This window comes from Nycticebus coucang, chromosome 6 (assembly GCF_027406575.1).
Source record: "Nycticebus coucang isolate mNycCou1 chromosome 6, mNycCou1.pri, whole genome shotgun sequence".
Taxonomy (NCBI): domain Eukaryota; kingdom Metazoa; phylum Chordata; class Mammalia; order Primates; family Lorisidae; genus Nycticebus; species Nycticebus coucang.
In genome coordinates, this window is record NC_069785.1 from 42075787 (window position 1) to 42095786 (window position 20000).

At 39.1% G+C, this 20000-nt stretch overlaps 1 protein-coding gene across 1 annotated transcript in view; it reads left to right on the top strand.

Annotated features, from left to right (window-relative positions):
• The window catches only part of BUB1B (BUB1 mitotic checkpoint serine/threonine kinase B), a 61636-nt gene that overhangs the window by 7485 nt on the left and 34151 nt on the right, over nt 1–20000 (top strand). Inside the window, exons 3-5 of the mRNA XM_053594208.1 lie at nt 4565–4624; nt 5795–5939; nt 10229–10425. Coding sequence (XP_053450183.1) covers nt 4565–4624; nt 5795–5939; nt 10229–10425 — 402 coding nt within the window. The remainder of the gene's footprint in view (nt 1–4564; nt 4625–5794; nt 5940–10228; nt 10426–20000) is intronic.

The window sequence follows — 20000 nt, forward strand, 5'->3', positions numbered from 1 at the left end:
TACCAAGGGTGGTGGGTTAAAAACCCAGCCACCGCCAAACTGCAACAAAAAAATAGCTGGGCGTTATGGCAGGTGCCTGTAGTCCCAGCTGCTCAGGAGACTGAGGCAAGAGAATCACCTAAGCCCAAGAGCTGGAGGTTACTGTGAGCTGTGATGCTACGGCACTCTACCGAGGGTGACAAAGTGAGACTCTGTCTCTTAAAAAAAAAAAGTATAATTTACGTACAGTGAAATGCTCAGATTTTTAAGTGTACTGTTTAATCAGTTTTGACATGCATTTCAAGACAAAACATTATTTCGGTTCTCTCATGATCCTTCCCAGTCAATCTACCCTCTTTCACTAAATACCTACTGATCATATTTCTATCACAATAGGTTACTTTTGCCTATTCTAGAATTTTATGTAAGTAGAATCATATCATTCTTTCATTCAGCATATTTCTACAGCTTTTTCATGTTACATGTATCAATAGAGGGTTCCTTTTTATTGCTGAATAGGATTCCATTTATCCATTTACCATTTGATAGACCTTTAGATTCTTTCAATTTTGTGCTCTATGAATATTGCTGCTGTGGACATTCTTGTACAAGGCTTTTTGTGGACATAGATTTCCATTTCCCTTCTAATGGAATTGGTGGAATAAAGAATATATGTTTAACTGTTGAAGAAAATAGTTTACTAAAATGGTTGTAACATTTTACACTACTACTAGCAATATATGTATTTAATATTGTCAACTTTTTCATTTTAGCCATCCTAGTGGTATGTGGTTATATTCACTATGGTTTTACTTTCTATTCCCTTGTGACTAATAATGGTGAACATGTTTCACATGCCTTCTGACCTTTTATATATATTCTTTTTTTTTTTTTTTTTTTGGTTTTTTGGCTGGGGCTGGGTTTGAACCCACCACCTCCGGCATATGGGACCGGCGCCCTACTCCTTGAGCCACAGGCGCCGCCCTATATATATTCTTTGTGGTATATCTGTTCAGCTATTTTGCCTACTATTTAAATTGGGTTGCAGGAGTTCTTATATATTCTGTATGCAAGTCCTTTATTTTTATCTTTTATTTATTTATTTTTATTGTTAAATCATAGCTGTGTACATGAGTACAATCAAGGGGTACAATGTGCAGGTTTCATATACAACCTGAAATATATTCTCATCAAACTGTTCAACGTAGCCTTCATGGCATTTTCTTAGTTACTGTATGTAGACATTTGTATTCTGCATTTAGTAAGTTTCGCCTGTACCCAGTCCTTTATTTTTAGAGACAGAGTCTCACTTTATCGCCCTTGGTAGAGTACTGTGGTGTCACAGCTCGCAGCAACCTCTGACTTCTGGGCTTAGCCGGTTCTCTTGCCTTAGCCTACCGAATAGCTGGGATTATAGGCGCCTGCCACAATGCCCAGCTATTTTTTGTTGCTGTTTGGCCGGGGCTGGGTTCTAACCCACCACCGTCGGTACATGGGGCTGGCGCCCTACCCACTGAGCTACAGGCACCACCCCGTAAGTCCTTTATCAAATATATGAATTGCAAATGTTTTTTTTTTTGCATTTTTTTGGCCAGGGCTGGGCTTGAACCCATCACCTCTGGCATATGGGGCTGGTGCCCTACTCCTTTGAGCCACAGGCACTGCCCAAATTGCAAATTTTTTTTCCTTCATGGATATCTGGGTATTTTTCTTGGTAGTTAACTACTATACCTACCAAGTATTAAAATTTTATTTATTTATTTATTTAAACTTTTTAATTTAATTTAATTTTGTTGTTGTTGTAGTTTGGCCAGGGCCAGGGCTTGAACCTACTACCCTCAGCATATGGGGCTGGCGCCCTACTCTCTGAGCCACAGGCACCGCCCATCCAAGTATTAAAATTTTAATTATTAGTTTTTATGGTTTTAGTTTCTTGTTTGTTTGTTTGAGACAGAGTCTCACTCTGTCCCCCAGGCTGGAGTGCTATGGTGTTATCATAGCTCACAGCACTTCAAACTTCTAGGCATAAGCAGTCCTCTTGCCTCAGCCTCCTAAGTAGCTGGGACCAGCTTTTTATTGCCCGCTACAACCCTTGACTAATTTTTCTATTTTTTGTAGAGATGGGGGTCTCCCTTTTGTTTAGGCTAGTCTCAAACTGCTGAGCTCAAGCAATCCACCCACGTTGGCCTCCCAGAGTGCTAGGATTACAGGCGTGAGCCACCGTGTCTTGGCAGTTAATTTTTTTAGAGACAGGATCATGTTCTGTCATCCAGTCTGCTGTGCAATGGTGCCGTCATAGCTCACTGTAGCCTTGAACTCCTGGGCTCAAGCAATCCTTCTATCTTAACTTCCCAAGTAGCTGGGACTATAGGTGTATGCCACCATACTTGGCTAATTTTTTGAAAAACTTTTTGTCATTAAAGGGTTTTACTATGTGGCAAGGCTAATCTTGAATTCCTGGGTTCAAGCAATCCTCCTGCCTCTGCCTCCTAAAGTGCTGTGATTATAGGCATGAACCACTGCCCCTAGCCACCAAGTTTTTAATTTTGATGAAATTCACTTAATTAGCATTTTTCTTTTATAGTTGGTACTTTATGTGTCCTCTTGAGGAGATCTTTGCCCACCCCAAAGTTCCAAAGTTATTCTCCTGTGTTTTCCTCTAGTGGCTTTTTAGCTTTTATGTTTAACTAGATGGTACGGAGTTGAAGTAAAAGTTTTTCCCTGTGTGGGTATGTATCTAGTTGTTCCGTCTCCATTTTTGGAGAGATTTTTCCTATCCTCATTAAATTGCTTTGGGGCCCTTTTCAGAACTCATTTGACCACATATGTATTTCTGGACCCTATCCTGTTCCACTGATCTAATCACCTATCTTTTCACCAGTGACACATTGCCTCGATTAGCATTACGTGGTAAGGCAGGGTGAGTTTTCCAGCTTTTATTCTTTAACAAAATTTCCTTGGCTATTTTTGGTCATTTGTCTTTGCAAACAAATTTTCTAGAACTTGTCTAATTCTAGAAAAAAACCTGCTGGGATTTCTAGTTGTGGGATCAAACCTAGCACATATAAAAATAACTGTAGTGCTGGGCATAGTGGCTCACACCAGTAATCCTAGCACTTTGGCAGGCCAAGATGCAATTCTCAAGGCCAGGAGTTGGAGACCAGTCTGAGCATGCGCAAGGGCTCATCTCTATAAAAAGTAGAAAAATGAGCTGGATGTGGTGGTGCACACCTGCAGTCTCAGCTACTCGGGAGGTGAGGCAAGAGGATCCCATGAGCCCAGGAGTTTGGGGTTGCAGTGAGCTATGATGATGCCACTGCACACTAGCCTGGGCAACAGAACGAGACCCTATCTCAAAAAACAAAACAAAAAAACCATAACTGCTTGGCCAGGAACAGTGGCTCATGCTTATAATCCCAGCACTTTGGAAGGCTGAGGTGGGAAGAACACTTGAGGCCAAGAGTTTGAGACCAGCCTGAGCAACATGGTGAGATCCTGTTTCTAACAAAAATGTGGTGACTCAAGCCTAGAGGCTAAGGAAGGATTGCTTAAACCCAGGAATTAGAGGCTAGAGTGAGCTATGATTTTGCCACTGCATTTCAGCTTGGGTGACAAAGCAAGACCCTGTCTAAAAAAATAAAAATTAAAAACCAAACATAATCACTTACATAGTTTTTGTTAATTAATCACTTATCCAAATTGTGGTTTATTTCCTAATACTTCCCTTCTATTCTAACTGATCAGTCTTTCACTAATCTTAGCTCTCCTAGTAGTCATATTTTATATTTTCTTTGAGGTTCCCCCTATTATGTATGGTATTATTATTCTCTAATGTTATGTCCAGAACTTTTCTTTAATGTTCTTATTGTTTCTATACGGTTTCTATTAAATACATATAAAATAAGTTATTGAGTGCTTACTGTCTAAAATTGTTACATTTAAGACTAATCGACCTAATAATATCCCCATTTTGCAGATTAGAAAACTAAAAAGAGTAGCTTATTTAATGTCACTGAGCTAGTGATTGATGGAGCAGAATTTGAGTCTAGGGAATCTTATTCCAGAGGTTTGAACTGCTATGTAATAATGCTTTTCTGTATGTTGTCTTAAAATTTGTTTCTCTCATTTCTGCATATCTTGTACTTTTTTTTTTTTTGTCAGCTGGGTAGGGTGCTGTGGCTTCATAGCTCACGGCAACCTCAAACTCTTAGGCTCAAATGATCCTCTTGCTTCAGATTCTCTGGTAGCTGGGACTACAGCCACAATGCCCAGCTATTTCTAGAGACTGGGTCTCGCTCTTGCTCAGGCTGGTCTTGAACTCCTGAGCTCAAACAATCCACCCACCTCAGCCTCCTAGAGTGCTAGGATTACCTCTGTGAGCCACTGTGCCAGTCTTCCTAATTACTTCTTTTCTTTTCCTTTCTGTTTAACAAACCCATAAACTCTAGTGTAGTTATCTAGATCATTATCTTGATCAATATTAAATACCTAATAAATGAATAAAAATGGAAGTGATACTTTTCATTGGCTATTATCTATGCTAAGATCCTATTGCATATACTAACATTCTCTGTTTAAATTTCAGGGCATTTGAATCTGAAATTCGTTTTTGTACTGGAAATGACCCTCTGGATGTTTGGTATAGGTAGGTATTTTTATTTAACAAGGTCAACAGAAACATTAATAGATGATTCCTTATGGCCCTGTTTCTTAAATTAGGGTATTTGGGTTGGTGTGTCAGAATAGAAAGTAGTATCATGGGGGCACAGAAATCCAGGATAATCATAGCATGTCTTCCTGAGGTGTTTAAGATTGAAGACTTTTCAAGTTTGTGTCATGTAACTTTGAGCTATATCCTTCTATTTGTATCCTCAATTTTCCACAGAAGTGTTACAGATACATTGGAAAAATTTGAGGGATAAGGGCTTAGTTTAGGAGAAACATAAAATTAGATATTTCTTTTTTTTTTTTTTTTTTTTTTTTGTAGAGACAGAGTCTCATTGTACCACCCTCGGTAGAGTGCCGTCACACGGCTCACAGCAACCTCCAGCTCTTGGGCTTACGTGATTCTCTTGCCTCAGCCTCCCGAGCAGCTGGGACTACAGGCGCCCGCCACAACGCCTGGCTATTTTTGTTGCAGTTTGGCCGGGGCTGGGTTTGAGCCCGCCACCCTCGGCATATGGGGCCGGCGCCCTACTCACTGAGCCACAGGCGCCGCCCCAAAGGAGGATGTTCTTTTTTTGTTGTTGTTGTTTTTTGTTTTTTTTTTTGGCTGGGGCTGGGTTTGAACCCACCACCTCCGGCATATGAGACTGGCGCCCTACTCCTTGAGCCACAGGCGCCGCCCTTTTTTTTTTTTTTTTTTTTTGAGACAGAGTCTCACTATGTTGCCCTGGTTAGAGTACTGTGGCGTCACAGCTTACAGGAACCTCAAACTCCTGGGCTTAAGCCATTCTCTTGCCTCAGCCTCCTAAGTAGCCTCCTAAGTAGCTGGGACAGGAGCCCACCACAATGCCTGGCTACCTTTTATTGTAGTTGTCATTGTTTAGCTGGCCCGGGCCGGGTTCCAACCCGCCACCCTCCATGTATGTGGCAAGCACCGTAACCACTGTGCTACGGGTGCCAAGCCAATATTAGATATTTTTGCTTAAAGAAATTCAAAATGGAACTTGGAACAAGAACAAAAGTACATATTCAACTTATAAACTCTAGTGCAGTTATCTAAATCGATATTAAATACCTAATAAATGAATAAAAATGGAAGTGATACATGTTCATGTTCAACTTATATATATATTTTTTTCTTCCCATTCAGGTATATCAACTGGACAGAGCAGAACTATCCTCAAGGGGGGAAGGAGAGTAACATGTCAACATTATTAGAAAGAGCTGTGGAAGCACTACAAGGAGAAAAACGATATTATAACGATCCTCGATTTCTTAGTCTCTGGCTTAAATTGGTAAGTCTCAAGTGCCATTTAAGTTTGAAATATAAAACCAAGAGATTCTGTAAAGGTATCTGGTATACCAAAGAATTGATAAAACCAGAGACATTTAGTAGATGGTAAACATTTACATTTACATTTACATTTAATAAGTTACTCAATATTTGTTAAATTGGTTCTACTTAGAGGTAGACCTAAATATAGTATAATAAGGGTTTTCACTGAGCACTGTAATTTCACTCCCCACTGTGGGAGGCTGAGACTGGAGAATTGCTTGAGCTCAGGAGTTTGAGACTTGTCTGAGCGAGAGTGAGACCCTGACTCATTAAAAAAAATGAAAAACCCAGCTGGGCACCGAGGTGAGTGCCTGTTATCCCAGCGGCTTCGGGGATTGGCAGCGGAATGTCTGTAGCCAGAGTCTGAGGTTATAGTGAGCTATGATACCACTGCACTCTGCTCAGGGCATAGGGAGGACTCTGTCTCAACAACAACAAGAAAAGGTTTTTCACCCCTTTAAGATTGATCATAACGTCTGTAAATCTCAATGGGTATGGATTATTTTATTGTGAACATAATTAGGTATACAACTGTACTAGAAGGGGAGGTGCACGAGTCAATAGCTACAGGAAATTAGATGAATCCTGAAATTATAATTATCTTGATTTCTGCAGGACATTTGGTAAGTATTTTGACACCCCTAGTGACAGGTTGGAGAAATTACCTTATGAATATTAGTTACAGAAATTCATAATGAAGGATAAAAGAATGCTAAATAGATTTGTTAGCCTGATGACTGTGGTCCCTGGTGGATTTTGTCCTTCATTCTATTCTATGTAATATTCTTACATGTGATTTGTTAAGAGGTTAGAACCTCTAAAGTGACTTTTAATGCCAAGATTCTGTGATTATGTTTAATTGGAGCTGTTAAAAGTAATAATTTATTAGAATAATTTCTCTCTTCGCTTACATTAACCTACTGCTAATACTAAAGAACAATGGCTTCATAGAATAAAAAGCATGACTTAGGGGTCCTCAAACTTTTTAAATAGGGGGCCAGTGTTTAAACAGGGGGCCACTGTCCCTCAGACCATTGGAGGGCGAGACTATAGTTTAAAAAAAAAAAAAAACTATGAACAAATTCCTATACACACTGCTCATATCTTATTTTGAAGTAAAAAAACAAAACGGGAACAAATACAATCACACTGCCGCATGTGGCCTGTGGGCCGTAGTTTGAGGACCCCTGCTAGATCATAGCTACTGAAAGCATGGTCTGCACACTATTCAAGATAAGTACAGGGAATAAGTGTTTGGAAACTTATAACTAGTAACAATTTGATATTGCCAGGACATCTGAGTGCATCATCATTTTTCTAGTAACTTATATTTATATTGTATTTTACAAAAATGTTATTCCATAATACACACAATAAAACTGCCCCCTTCACCACAGATATCTGAAAAGCACTAATCTATACGACCATCGAATTCAAATGATCGTTATGAGAATCATCAGCAATAATCTGAACTTTGCATGTGGGTACAAGGCACATATTAAAGTGTTTTGCTTTTCTTTGTGGAGATGGCTGCAAAGGAGTAGTAACAGATGGATTCCTAACACTATTCCTTTCTTTTGCTTTGCAGAAATACTTCTTCAGTCATTTTTTTTTGTTTTTTTTTTTTTTTTTGCGACAGAGTCTCACTTTGCCCCCCCACCATGAGTATCGTAGCTCACAGCAACCTTAGATTCCTGGGTTCAAGTGATTCTCTTGCCTCAGTCTCCCAATTAGCTGGCACTACAGGCACCATTCACAACGCCCAGCTGTTTTTAGAGGCGAGGTCTCGCTCTCGCTCTCGCTCTAGCTCAGGCCATCCCCCCACCTGAGCCTCCCAGAGTGTTAGGATTACAGGCATGGTCCATGAAGCCCAGCTCCAGTCAGTTATTTTATAGGTGATTCCTACAATCTAGCTAAAGGTATAAACTTATTTTAATTTGGCTATTTAGTGATTACCAAAACAAGGTATTTTTAACTTTTAGATCTATTAGCCTAACCATGTCGTCCTTTTATTTATGTTATTTCTAAAGTGATTTCATTCAGCACTCTGAATCACCTGATTATTACTGGCTCTGCTGCACAAGAGCACCAGAGCCATTCAGAAAACTATTGAAGAAGTGAAATCAATGTTAAGTTTTATTTTTATAGTGACAGATATCAAAGTCTGTAGATCTCAATGGTATGGATTATTTTATTGTGAACATAATTAGGTATGCAACTGTACTAGAAGGGGAGGTGCACACCTAGATATCAAGGACTAGATCTTCTATTGATAGCATATTCAGGATTTAACTTTTCTTGAAATACCACTACATATGAGAAAACATTACTAGTTTGAATAAGCAAGAAAGCCCTATTTACTGAATTACTTCAAAATTAAACTATGAAATAACAAAATATATTTCACAAAATATTTGTTAAATAAAGGACTTTACTTAAGCTAGATAATCAGGAACAGGAACTTACGAGAGCCAAGACAGGTAGTAAAGAAACAGATGATAGCCTCTCTAGTAGTAAAAGAATTCCTAATTAGAACAGCGAAATGCATGCTTGCTCCTTCCTTCCTTTGTCTTTCTTTTTCCTTCCCTTCCCTCCTCTCCTCACTTCTCCCCCTTTTTCCTCCCTTCCCCTTTTTCTTTACTTCTCTTTCCCCTTCCCTACCCAAGTAGCTGGGACTACAGGTGCATGCCACTACATCCAGGTAGCTTTAAGGATTGTGTAGAGGTAGGGTCTCACTATGTTGCCTAGGCTGGTCTTAAATTCCTAGGTTCAAGCAATTCTCCTGCCTCAGCCTCCCAGAGTGCTGCAATTACAGGTGTGATCCACCATGCCCAGCCCTGAAATGCCATTTTTTATATGAAATTAGAACCTGTTTTTTAACAGTGTCTAATGCTGATTAATGTCTGGCAGAACTAGTATTTTTGTGAATTATTAAATTTTAATATTTAGAAATTTTATATCCTTCTTAGCAATTTATTATTTTTTAACAAAGTTGTACTTCTAGAAATTTATCTTAAGGCAGTAATATAAAATGTGAAAGGTTGTGTTCATAAAAATACTTACAGAATTATTTATAATTAGGCAAAATTAGAAGTTGTTTAAAAATCCAGAAATAAGAGAACAGTTAAATTATGGAAGATCTATTAGATAGAACATTATGCATTCATTTAAAATAACAGTGAGGGTGGCGCCTGTGGCTCAAAGGAGTAGGGTGCCAGCCTCATATGCTGGAGGTGGCAGGTTCAAACCCAGCCCCGGCCAGAAACTGCAGAAAAAAAGAAGAAAAAAAGCCTGAAATAAAAAAAAATAATAATAAAAAAATAAAATAACAGTGAAGGGTAAGCAGCAGCATAGAAAAATGAATGATGCAATATTAAGTGGAATAGAAGCAAATTTTGTTTTGATCAAAACTTTATAAAATGATATATGTCCTTTCTTTCTTTAAGTAAAAAAAGACTTAAGAAATATACCAAAAAGTTTATGGTGTGAGGTTTTCGGTGATTTTTTTTCTCCTCTTCTTGTTATTAGAATCATCTATATCAGGGGTCCTCAAACTTTTTAAACAGGGGACCAGTTCACTGTCCCTCAGACAGTGGAGGGCTGGACTATAGTTTAAAAAACAAAACTATGAACAAATTCCTATGCACACTGCACATACCTTATTTTGAAGTAAAAAAAACAAAATGGGAACAAATACAATCACACCATCTCATGTGGCCCGTGGGCCATAGTTTGAGGACCCATGAATGTTGTATCTGGTCTCATAAAGTCCCTTCTAAAATGCAGGCTAGATTGTCATTCTTTTGCTTATAGCTCTCCCACTCTAATGTTTACTATAACACAAACTTAAAACTGATTAGCTTGGCATTCAAGATCTGTCACAGCTTTTTTCTCTGGCTTGCTTGAACCCCCTTCATTGCTTTAGTCTTCCTTATCTTTGCTTATGCTATTTTCTCTGGCTGGAATGTCCTTTCCTTCTCATTCTCCACCTGATGAACCATTTCTCTGTCATGGCTAGGCTCAAATGTCAATTCCTTCTTGAAAACTTTTCCTCTCTATCCCCTTTACTTAGAAATTAATCTTTCACTTTTGTCCTTTTTTTAAGGTCCTCTCAGGATAGTCCTTATCATATTATATTGTAATAGAGATACTTTCTTCAGTACAGGAATCATAATACATACAGTATTTCCAGGCATTCAACAAATGAACAGAAATTGTTTAACTGTTAATACTTTTGATTTGTTACAGGGGCATTTATGCAATGAGCCTTTGGATATGTACAGTTATTTGCACAACCAAGGGATTGGTGTTTCCCTTGCTCAGTTCTATATCTCATGGGCTGAAGAATATGAAGCTAGAGAAAACTTTAAGAAAGCAGATATGATATTTCAGGAAGGGCTTCAACAGAAAGCGGAACCACTAGAAAGACTGCAGTCCCAGCACCGGTGAGCTGTTTCTCTGGAGCTTGTTACTAGAAATGAACAGTCTTTTTTGGTATCTAAATAAATGTTCTCTGATGGATTGGCAAGTTAAGTTTTCTTAGTTGCTATTCAGTTTTTTTAAAGATAAATTTTCAATTTTTTTTGAACATATAGTAAAATCTTCTCTTTAGTGTACAGTTCTATGAGTTTTCACAAATGGATAGAGACATGTAATCATCACGATGAAAATACATAGTAATTCCATGACCCCTAAAAGAATTCCACCTTCGTAGTCAATACCCATGCGTTCCCCATACCCCTGAAAACACTAATCTTTTTTTCCAGACCTATACTTTTGCCATTTTTAGGATGTTATATGAATGGAATCTTAGGATATGTAGGGTTTTGAACCCGCCACCTTTGGTATATGGGGCCCGTGCCTTACCGACTGAGCCACAGGCGCCGCCTATGTAGGCTTTTGAATCTGGCTTCTTTGCATTTGAGTAGTACAAATTCTTTTTTTTACATATACATGTGTTTATTAGGTTTCCCCTTTTTGCCTTCACAAAATTAAAAAGGCTTAAAATTTAATAACAATAACAATGTTTAAGATAAAGACTGGAAACAAAAATCTTGTAAAGAACGAATGAAGATAAATACATTCAGAAAAGAAATCAGATGATTGCTGCATCAAAACATTGAGCAATAATAATAATAATAATAATAATGCAAAGAAAGTAACATTCACATTGTCAAATAAGAGTATGTCTATTTTTGAATACTTTGAAGTTCAGTATGGAATCATCAGTTAACTACTTCTTATTTTTTTCCTAAAGTCTCAAAAAATAGACAACTACTATTTATAAATAAAAGTACTAGTACAGGGCGGCGCCTGTGACTCAGTCGGTAAGGTGCCGGCCCCATATACCGAGGGTGGCGGGTTCAAACCCGGCCCCGGCTGAATTGCAACCAAAAAAATAGCTGGGCATTGTGGCGGGCACCTGTAGTCCCAGCTACTCAGGAGACTGAGGCAAGAGAATCGCTTAGGCCCAGGAGTTGGAGGTTGCTGTGAGCTGTGTGATGCCACGGCACTCTACCCAGGGCCATAAAGTGAGACTCTGTCTCTACAAAAAAAAAAAAAAAAAGTAGCAGTACAAATTCTTTATAGAGTCTAAATACAAGCCTTTTGTCAAATGTGTGATTTGTAAATATTTTCTCCCAGCTTAAGCCTAGTCTGTTCATTCTTTTAATTGTCTTTTATAGGACAAAAGTTTTTAATTGTGAAGAAGTCTGATTTATCAAGTTTTTCTTGTACTGATCGTGCTTTTGATACTGTGTCTGAGAACTCTGCTAAAGGTTGCAGAGATTTTCTAATGTTTTCACGTTCAAGTTTTTTTTCTTTTTTCTGGTTTGTTTGTTTGTTTGTTTTGTTTTTTTTTGGCCGGGGCTAGGTTTGAACCTGCCACCTCCAGTATATGGGACCAGCGCCCTACTCCTTGAGCTACAGGCACCGCTCCATGTTCAAGTTTTATAGTTTTACTTTTTTTTTTTTTTTTTTGAGACAGACTCTCACTATGTCACTCTCAGTAGAGTACTGTGGCATCACAGCTCATAGCAACCTCTAACTCTTGGGCTTAGTCCCCTAGCTGGGACTACAGGTGCCCCTCATAACAAAATATTTTTGTTGCAGTTGTCGTTGTTTAACTGGCCCGGGCTGGGTTCAAACACTCCAGCTTCCATGCATGTGGCCAATACCGTAACCAGTGTGCTCCAGGCACCACACCTATAGTTTAACTTTTATATTTAGATCTGTGATCCATTTTGTGTTGATTTTTATATAAGGTATGGGTCAGGGCCCATTTTTTTAAACATATGAATGTCCAATCATTTCAATGTTAGTTGTCGAAAAGATTAACCTTTCTCCATTGAATTGCACTTGCACCTTTGTCAAAATCAGTTGATCAAGCTTCTGTAGGCTTACTTGTTGCTCTATTTTATTTTGTTGATCTATGGGTCTCTCCATTAGTGTGTACTACACTACTCAGATTACTGTAGCTTTATGGTAAATGTAGAAGTCAGGTAATAATGAGTTTTCTGACTTTGTTCCTTCCTTTGACTTTCTGTGTAAGTTTTAGAATCAACCTTCTGGGGATTTTGATTAGGACTGCACACAAATATGGTATACTTCTCCATTTATTTAGGTCTTCGATTCCTTTTAGTGAGTTTCAGAAGATTTTTATCTTTTGGAATTGGTCCATTTCGTCCAAGTTGATGAGTTTGTGGGGACAGTTTTTCATAATATTCCTTCACCACCCTTTTAATGTCTGCAGGTGATGTTGTGATCTTCCCTCTTTCATTCTTGATGCTGGTAATTTTGTCTTCTCTTTTCTTAGTCTGACTATAATATCAATTTTATTGATCACTTCAGCAAACCAGCTTTTGGGATCATTGATTTTTCTCTTAGTGATTTCTGTTCTTTATTTCCTTTCTTCTGCTTGCTTTGGTGAAAGCTTAGGTCACTGATTCTAGACTTTACTCCTTTTTTAGTAGAGGCATTTAATGCTTTACATTCCCTTCTAAGCACTGTTTTAGCCAAATCCCACAAGTTTTACAAACTGTATTTTCATTTTCATTCAGTTCAAAATATTTTCTAATTTTTCTAATTTCTCTTGTGTTTATTTAGTAGTATGTTATTTAAAGGAGATAGTTTTGGATTTTTCAGGTATCTCCTTGTTATTCTAGTTTAATTCCATGGTGGTCAGAGAACATAATGTATATGATTTCAAGTCTTTTTTTTTTTTTTTTGAGCCAGAGTCTCACTCTGTCACCCTGGGTAGAGTGTTGTGTCATCAGAGCTCACAGCAACCTCAAACTCTTGGTTTTAAATGATCCTCTTGCCTCAGCCTCCAAAGTAGCCAGAACTATAGGTACCTGCTTCAACTCCCAGCTAGAGTTTTCTATTTTTAGTAGAGACAAGGTTTCACTTTTATTTAAGCTGGTCTTGAACTCCTGAGCTCAAGCAGTCCTCCTGCCTTGGCCTCCCAGAGTGCTAGGATTATAGGCATGAGCCACTGTGCCCAGCCTGATTTCATGTCTTTTAAATTGGTTAAGGTTTGTTTTATCATCCAAATATGGTCTGTCTTGGTGAATGTTCAATGTACACGTTTATCTTATTATTTATTTATTTATTTTTTTGTAGAGACAGAGTTTCACTTTATGGCCCTAGGTAGAGTGCCATGGCATCACATAGCTCACAGCAACCTCCAACTCTTGGGCTTAAGCAATTCTCTTGCCTCAGCCTCCCAAGTAGCTGGGACTACAGGTGCCCACCACAACACCCGGCTGTTTTTTTGTTGCAGTTCAGCCGGGGCCGGGTTTGAACCTGCCACCCTCGGTATATGGGGCCAGCACCTTACCGACTGAGCCACAGGTGCCGCCCATTATTTTTATTTTTTTGAGACACAGTCTCACTTTGTAACTTTTGGGCTCAAGTGATCCCCTTGCTTCAGCCTCCCAAGTAGCTGGGACTACAGGTACTCACCCACCACAACGCCCTTTTATCAGGCTGGTCTCCAACTCATGAGCTTAGGCAATCCACACTTCTCGCCTCCCAGAGTGCTAGGATTACAGGAGTGAGCTGCTGCACCTAGCCTTCCATGTACACTTTAAAAATATGTATATTGTACTGTTTTGGGGTGCAGTATTCTATAAATGTAGTTGGTTGAGTTGACTGGTAGTCTGGTTGGGTCTTACATATTTTTACTGATTTTCTGTCTACTTGTTCTATCAATTACTGAGAAGGGTTTTGAAGTTTTCTTTTATGACTGGCCTGGTGGCTCACACCTGTAATCTTAGCACTCTGGGAGGCCGAGGTGGGCAGATCACCTGAATTTGAGACCACCCTGAGCCAGAGTGAGACCCCATCTCTAAAAAATAGCCAGGCATTGTGGCGAGCGCCTGTAGTCCCAGCTACTTGGGAGGCTGAGGTAAGAGAATTACTTAAGCCCAAGAGTTTGAGGTTGCGGTGAGTTATGACACCACAGCACTCTACCGAGGGCAACAAAATGAGACTTTGTCTCAAAAAATATATATAAATGAAATTTCCTTTAATTTTGTCTATTTTTTCTTTCTTTTTTTTTTTTTTGAGACAGAGCCTCAAGCTGTCGCACTGGGTAGAATGCCATGGTGTCACAGCTCACAGCAACCTCTGACTCCTGGGCTTAAGCAATTCACTTGCCTCAGCCTCCCAAGTAGCTAGGACTAGAGGTGCCTGCCACAATGCCCAGCTATTTTTTGGTTGTATTTGTCATTATTGTTTGGCAGGCCCTGGCTGGATTCAAACCTGCCAGCTCTGGTGTATGTGGCTGGCGCTTTAGCCACTTGAGCTATAGGCGCTGAGCCAATTTTGTCTATTTTTTCTTTCATTCCCATCTGTTTTGCTTAACATATCTTGAAGTCTGTTGTTAGGTGTATAAACATTTAGAATTGACCTCTATATCATTATACAGGCCATAAAGTTCGTGTGCAAAAATTACTACAGGCAACCCTGTATAATGTCCCTGTTTATCTCTGATCATATTCCTGTCCACAAGTCAGCCATTCTGCCTTCCTTTTTGTTTGTATAATTATCTTTTTCTTTCCTTTAATTTTTTTAAACAACTTGAGTTGTACAAACTCTAAAGTAAAAATATGTAAGACCCAGTATGTAATTTTGAACATTTTTAACACCCTAAAATCAACCTGATATCTGTTAAACAGTTACCCCCGTACCTACTTATCCTAGTCCCAGGCAACCACTAATCTCGTTACTATCTCTATAAATTTGCCTATTTTGGATATTTCATATAAATAGTCTTCTGTGACTGGCTTCTTTCACTTAGCATAGTATTTTCGAAGTTCATCAAAGATGTGGAATGTATTAGTACTTTATTCCTGATTATTGTTGGTTGATAGTTCATTATATGGATATACCACATCTTATCCATTCATCAGTTAGTGGACATTTAGGTTATTTGCATGTTTGGGATATTACAAAATAATGCTGCTACAAACATTTGTGTTACAGGTTTTTGTGTGGCTTTCCTTTTACCTTTAACCTATGTCTTTGTATCTTAAGTGAGTTTCTAATACACAGCAAATAGGTCTGCTTTTTTCTTTCCCTCAACTCTGACATATCTGTCTCTTTTCTTTTTTTGGGATATATTTAGATCATTTAGTAGAATTATTAATATTGTTATGTTTAGGTCTAATGTTTGATTATTTGTTTTTTTGTTCATTTGTGGCCCCTTTCCTGCCTCCTTTTGGATTATTGAATATTTTTTAATATTTCATTTTAATTTATTTTATTGGCTTTTTGTCTGTTATAACTCTACGTGGTTAGGCAATATAATACACATAACCTACACTTTTTTTTTTAATTTTTATTTTATTTAATTAATTTATTTATTTAATTTTTTTTTTTTTTGGCAGTTTTTGGCCGGGGCCGGGTTTGAACCTGCCACCTCCGGTATATGGGGCCGGCACCCTACTCACTGAGCCACAGGTGCTGCCCAACCTACACTTTCATAGTCTGCTTAGAGTTAATATTTCAAGTAAAATACAGAAGCTTTATAACCATAGAGGTTTCTTTATCTTCCCTCATCTTCCCTGTTCTCATATGTATTATATCTACATACATTGAAAACCCAAGCAGACAATATTATAATTGTTTTTTTTTTTTGAGACAGAGTCTCACTATGTCACCCTTGGTAGAGTGCTGTGGCCTCACATTGCTCACAGCAACCTCAAACTCTCAGGCTTAAGCGATTCTCTTGCCTCAGCCACCCGAGTAGCTGGGACTACAGGTGCCCGCCATAACGCCCGGCTATTTTTTGTTGCAGTTGTCATTGTTGGTTAGCTAGCTGGGACCGGGTTTGATCCTGCCACTCTCGGTATATGTGGCTGGCGCTGTAACCACTGTGCTACGGGTGCCAAGCCAATATTATAATTTTTTTTTTTTTTTTTTTTTTTTTTGGTTTTTGGCCAGGGCTGGGTTTGAACTCACCACCTCCGGCATATGGGACTGGCGCCCTACTCCTTGAGCCACAGGTGCCGCCCACCAATATTATAATTTTTGCATTCAACACTCATACAAATATTTTATTTTTGGTGGTGTTTTTTTTTATTGCCCGGGGCTGGGTTTGAACCCACCACCTCCAGCATATGGGACCAGCGCCCTACTCCTTTGAGCCACAAATGCCGCCGATTTTTTTTCTTTGTAGAGACAGTTTCACTTTATGGCCCTCGGTAGAGTGCCGTGGCCTCACACAGCTCACAGCAACCTCCAACTCCTGGGCTTAAGCGATTCTCCTGCCTCAGCCTCCCGAGCAGCTGGGACTACAGGCGCCCGCCACAACGCCCGGCTATTTTTTGGTTGCAGTTTGGCCGGGGCCGGGTTTGAACCCGCCACCCTCGGCATATGGGGCCGGCGCCCTACCGACTGAGCCACAGGCGCCGCCCAGTCTGGTAGATTTTTTAAGAATTTCCTTGGCTATACAGGGTTTTTTCTGGTTCCATAACAAAACAATGAATTTTTTTTTCCAAATCTTGAAAGTATGATGATGATATTTTAATGGGGATTGCATTGAATCTGTAGATTTCAGACATTATTTTTACAATACTTTTCTCCATCTACATCCCTTTCTTTTCTCCTTTTGAGACTTCAGTTATACGTCTTTTCCCCTGATACCAAGAATCAGTTCAAATTATATCTTTTGATATTATTTCATAGGTCCGTGAAGTTTTTAGCTTTTGTTCTTTTTTTTTTTTTTCAGATTGGCCAGTTTTTATTCATCTGTTTTCAGGTTCATTTGTTCTTTTTTTTTGCAGTTTTGGCTAGGGCTGGGTTTGAACCCGCCACCTCTGGCATATGGGACCAGCACCCTACCCCTTTGAGCCACAGGTGCCACCCGGTTCATGTGTTCTTAACTCTTCTTTCTCCATTCTAATATTGAATCCATTTAATTTTTTTTTTTTCAGATATTGTATTTTTCAGGTCTAAAATATCCACTTGATTGTTTTTTATAATTTCTGTTTCTGTTAAGAATTTCTATCTTTCCATTTATTTCAAATGGTTTTATCTTTACCTTGTGGAGCACGGTTATAATAGTTGTTTTGAAATCTGTGTCTAAAAACTTTGCCATCTGGGTCATATTGATGTTGTTGGCATTTGTGATATTGGTGATATTTTCCTGTTTTTTTTTTTTTGTGTGTGTGTGTGTGTCAAGTAATTTTGGATTATATCCTGGACATTTATTTTGATACTATATTATAAGACTCTGTTGGCTGATATTCTCTGGAGAATATTAATGTTTTTGTCTCAGTAGGAAACCAAACTTCAGATACCATGAGTTCTTCCTTACTATATAGTTTTGGTTCCATTGTCAGTTCGGTTGTTTTTTTTGTTGTTGTTTGTTTTTTTTTGAGACAGAGAATGCTATGGCGTCACAGCTGACAGCAACCTCCAACTCTTGGGTTTAAGCGATTCTCTTGCCTCCGCTTCCCAAGTAGCTGGGACTACAGGTACCCGCCACAATACCCAGCTATATTTTTGTTGCAGTTGTTTTAGCTGTCCCAGGCTGGATTTGAACCTGCTGTCTTTGATGTATGTGGCTGGCACCATAACCACTGTGGTACAGGCGCCAAGCCTGTCAGTTCAGTTTTTAAGACCTTTGCTGTGCTGCCCTTTTTTGTGTGTGTGGCCCCACCCATTACCCTCCCACCACCAAAACAAAGATCCTCTTCTTGGCTCTGCGCTGTGGCTCAAGCCGCTAAGGCGCCAGCCACATACACCTGAGCTGGTGAGTTCGAATCCAGCCTGGGCCGCCAGACAACAATGACGGCTGCAACCAAAAAATAGCCGGGCATTGTGGTGGGTGCCTGTCGTCCCAGCTACTTGGGAGGCTGAGGCCAGAGAATCGCTTAAGCCCAGGAGTTTGAGGTTGCTGTGAGCTGTGATGTCACAGCACTCTACCCAGGGTGATAGCTTGAGGCTCTGTCTCAAAAAAAAAAGAAGATCCTCTTCTTCAGCTCATTCCTCTTCAGTATTCCTCCCCTACTCTTCACTCTTCGGAGTCCCCTTTTCCTCATCCTCCGACCAGAAAGATAGGGTTTCTCTAATAGTTTTAGATTCCCACACCATGATTGTAACAGTTCAAAGCCATGAGAGAAAACAGAGGGGAAAAAACAGGAAACAACCCTGTGTAGGTTGTTTCTTCAAGTTTTGACTTCTCTCCACAGTCCACTTGCTTTTCTTTACTTTTCAGAGTCCTTGGTTGCTTTTTTTATGTGTTGTATAAAGTTTCAAATTCTGATCAGAGAGAGAGAGAGAGAAGTTCAGTGGTCTTACTCCATTTTGGCCAACACCTAAAATTTATTTAAGTTGGCGTTTTTTTTTTTAACTTTCTGATACCTTTTTTAAAAGACTAGTCAAGGGCGGCACCTGTGGCTCAGCGGGTAGGGCGCTGGTCCCATATGCCGGAGGTTGCGGGTTCAAACCCAGCCCCGGCCAAAAAAAAAATAAAATAAAATAAAAGACTAGTCAAATGAAACAGTGAAAGGAGAAGAGAATCCCTTTTGATAGTGCTTAAAACTGACAGCAACATAGGAAGTTTGTTTTCAAACTTCAGCCAGCTTTGCTAAAAAACAACTTTATTTCATATGAGTCAGGAGAAACCGTGTGTGTATAGAAAAAGACATGCAGCTAGTGATGAAATAGACATGGCAAGATGTTAACAATTGGCAAATTTTATAATAAAAAGGTGATGGAAAACTCTAATCTTAATAAATTCTGTGATCTAGTCTCAGTCACTCTAATTTGATCCTCATCTCAACCAAAGGGGGATTTTTCAGAATAATTTCAATTGGTCAAACTTGGACATTTAAAGGCGAAACTAAATTATTGTAGCCAATACCTTTTCTTTCTTTTCTTTTCTTTTCTTTTCTTTTCTTTTCTTTTCTTTTCTTTTCTTTTCTTTTCTTTTCTTTTCTTTTCTTTTCTTTTCTTTTCTTTTCTTTTCTTTTCTTTTCTTTTCTTTTCTTTTCTTTTCTTTTCTTTTCTTTTCTTTTCTTTTCTTTTCTTTTCTTTTCTTTTCTTTTCTTTTCTTTTCTTTTCTTTTCTTTTCTTTTCTTTTCTTTTCTTTTCTTTTCTTTTCTTTTCTTTTCTTTTCTTTTCTTTTCTTTTCTTTTCTTTTCTTTTCTACCCTCCCCTCCCTTCCCCTCCCCTCCTCTCCTCTTTTCTTTGTCCCACTCTGCCACCAAGGCTAATGTGCTCTGGTTAGCCTAGCTCACAACCTCAAACTCCTGGGTTCAAGCAAGCGATTTTCTTGCTTCAGCCTCCCAAGTAGGTGGGACTACAGGCACCCACCACAATGCCCAGCTAATCTTTCTATTTTTAGTAGAGATGAGGACTCAGTCTTGCTCAGGTCAGTCTCAAACTCCTGAGCTCAAGCTATCCTCCTGTTGCTGTAAACGCTCCGGGCCGGAGTCGCAGAGATAAGACCAGCAGTCAGAATTGTGGAGAAGCATGCTCAGGCATGCAGCCCTTAATTTTATTTCTTGCA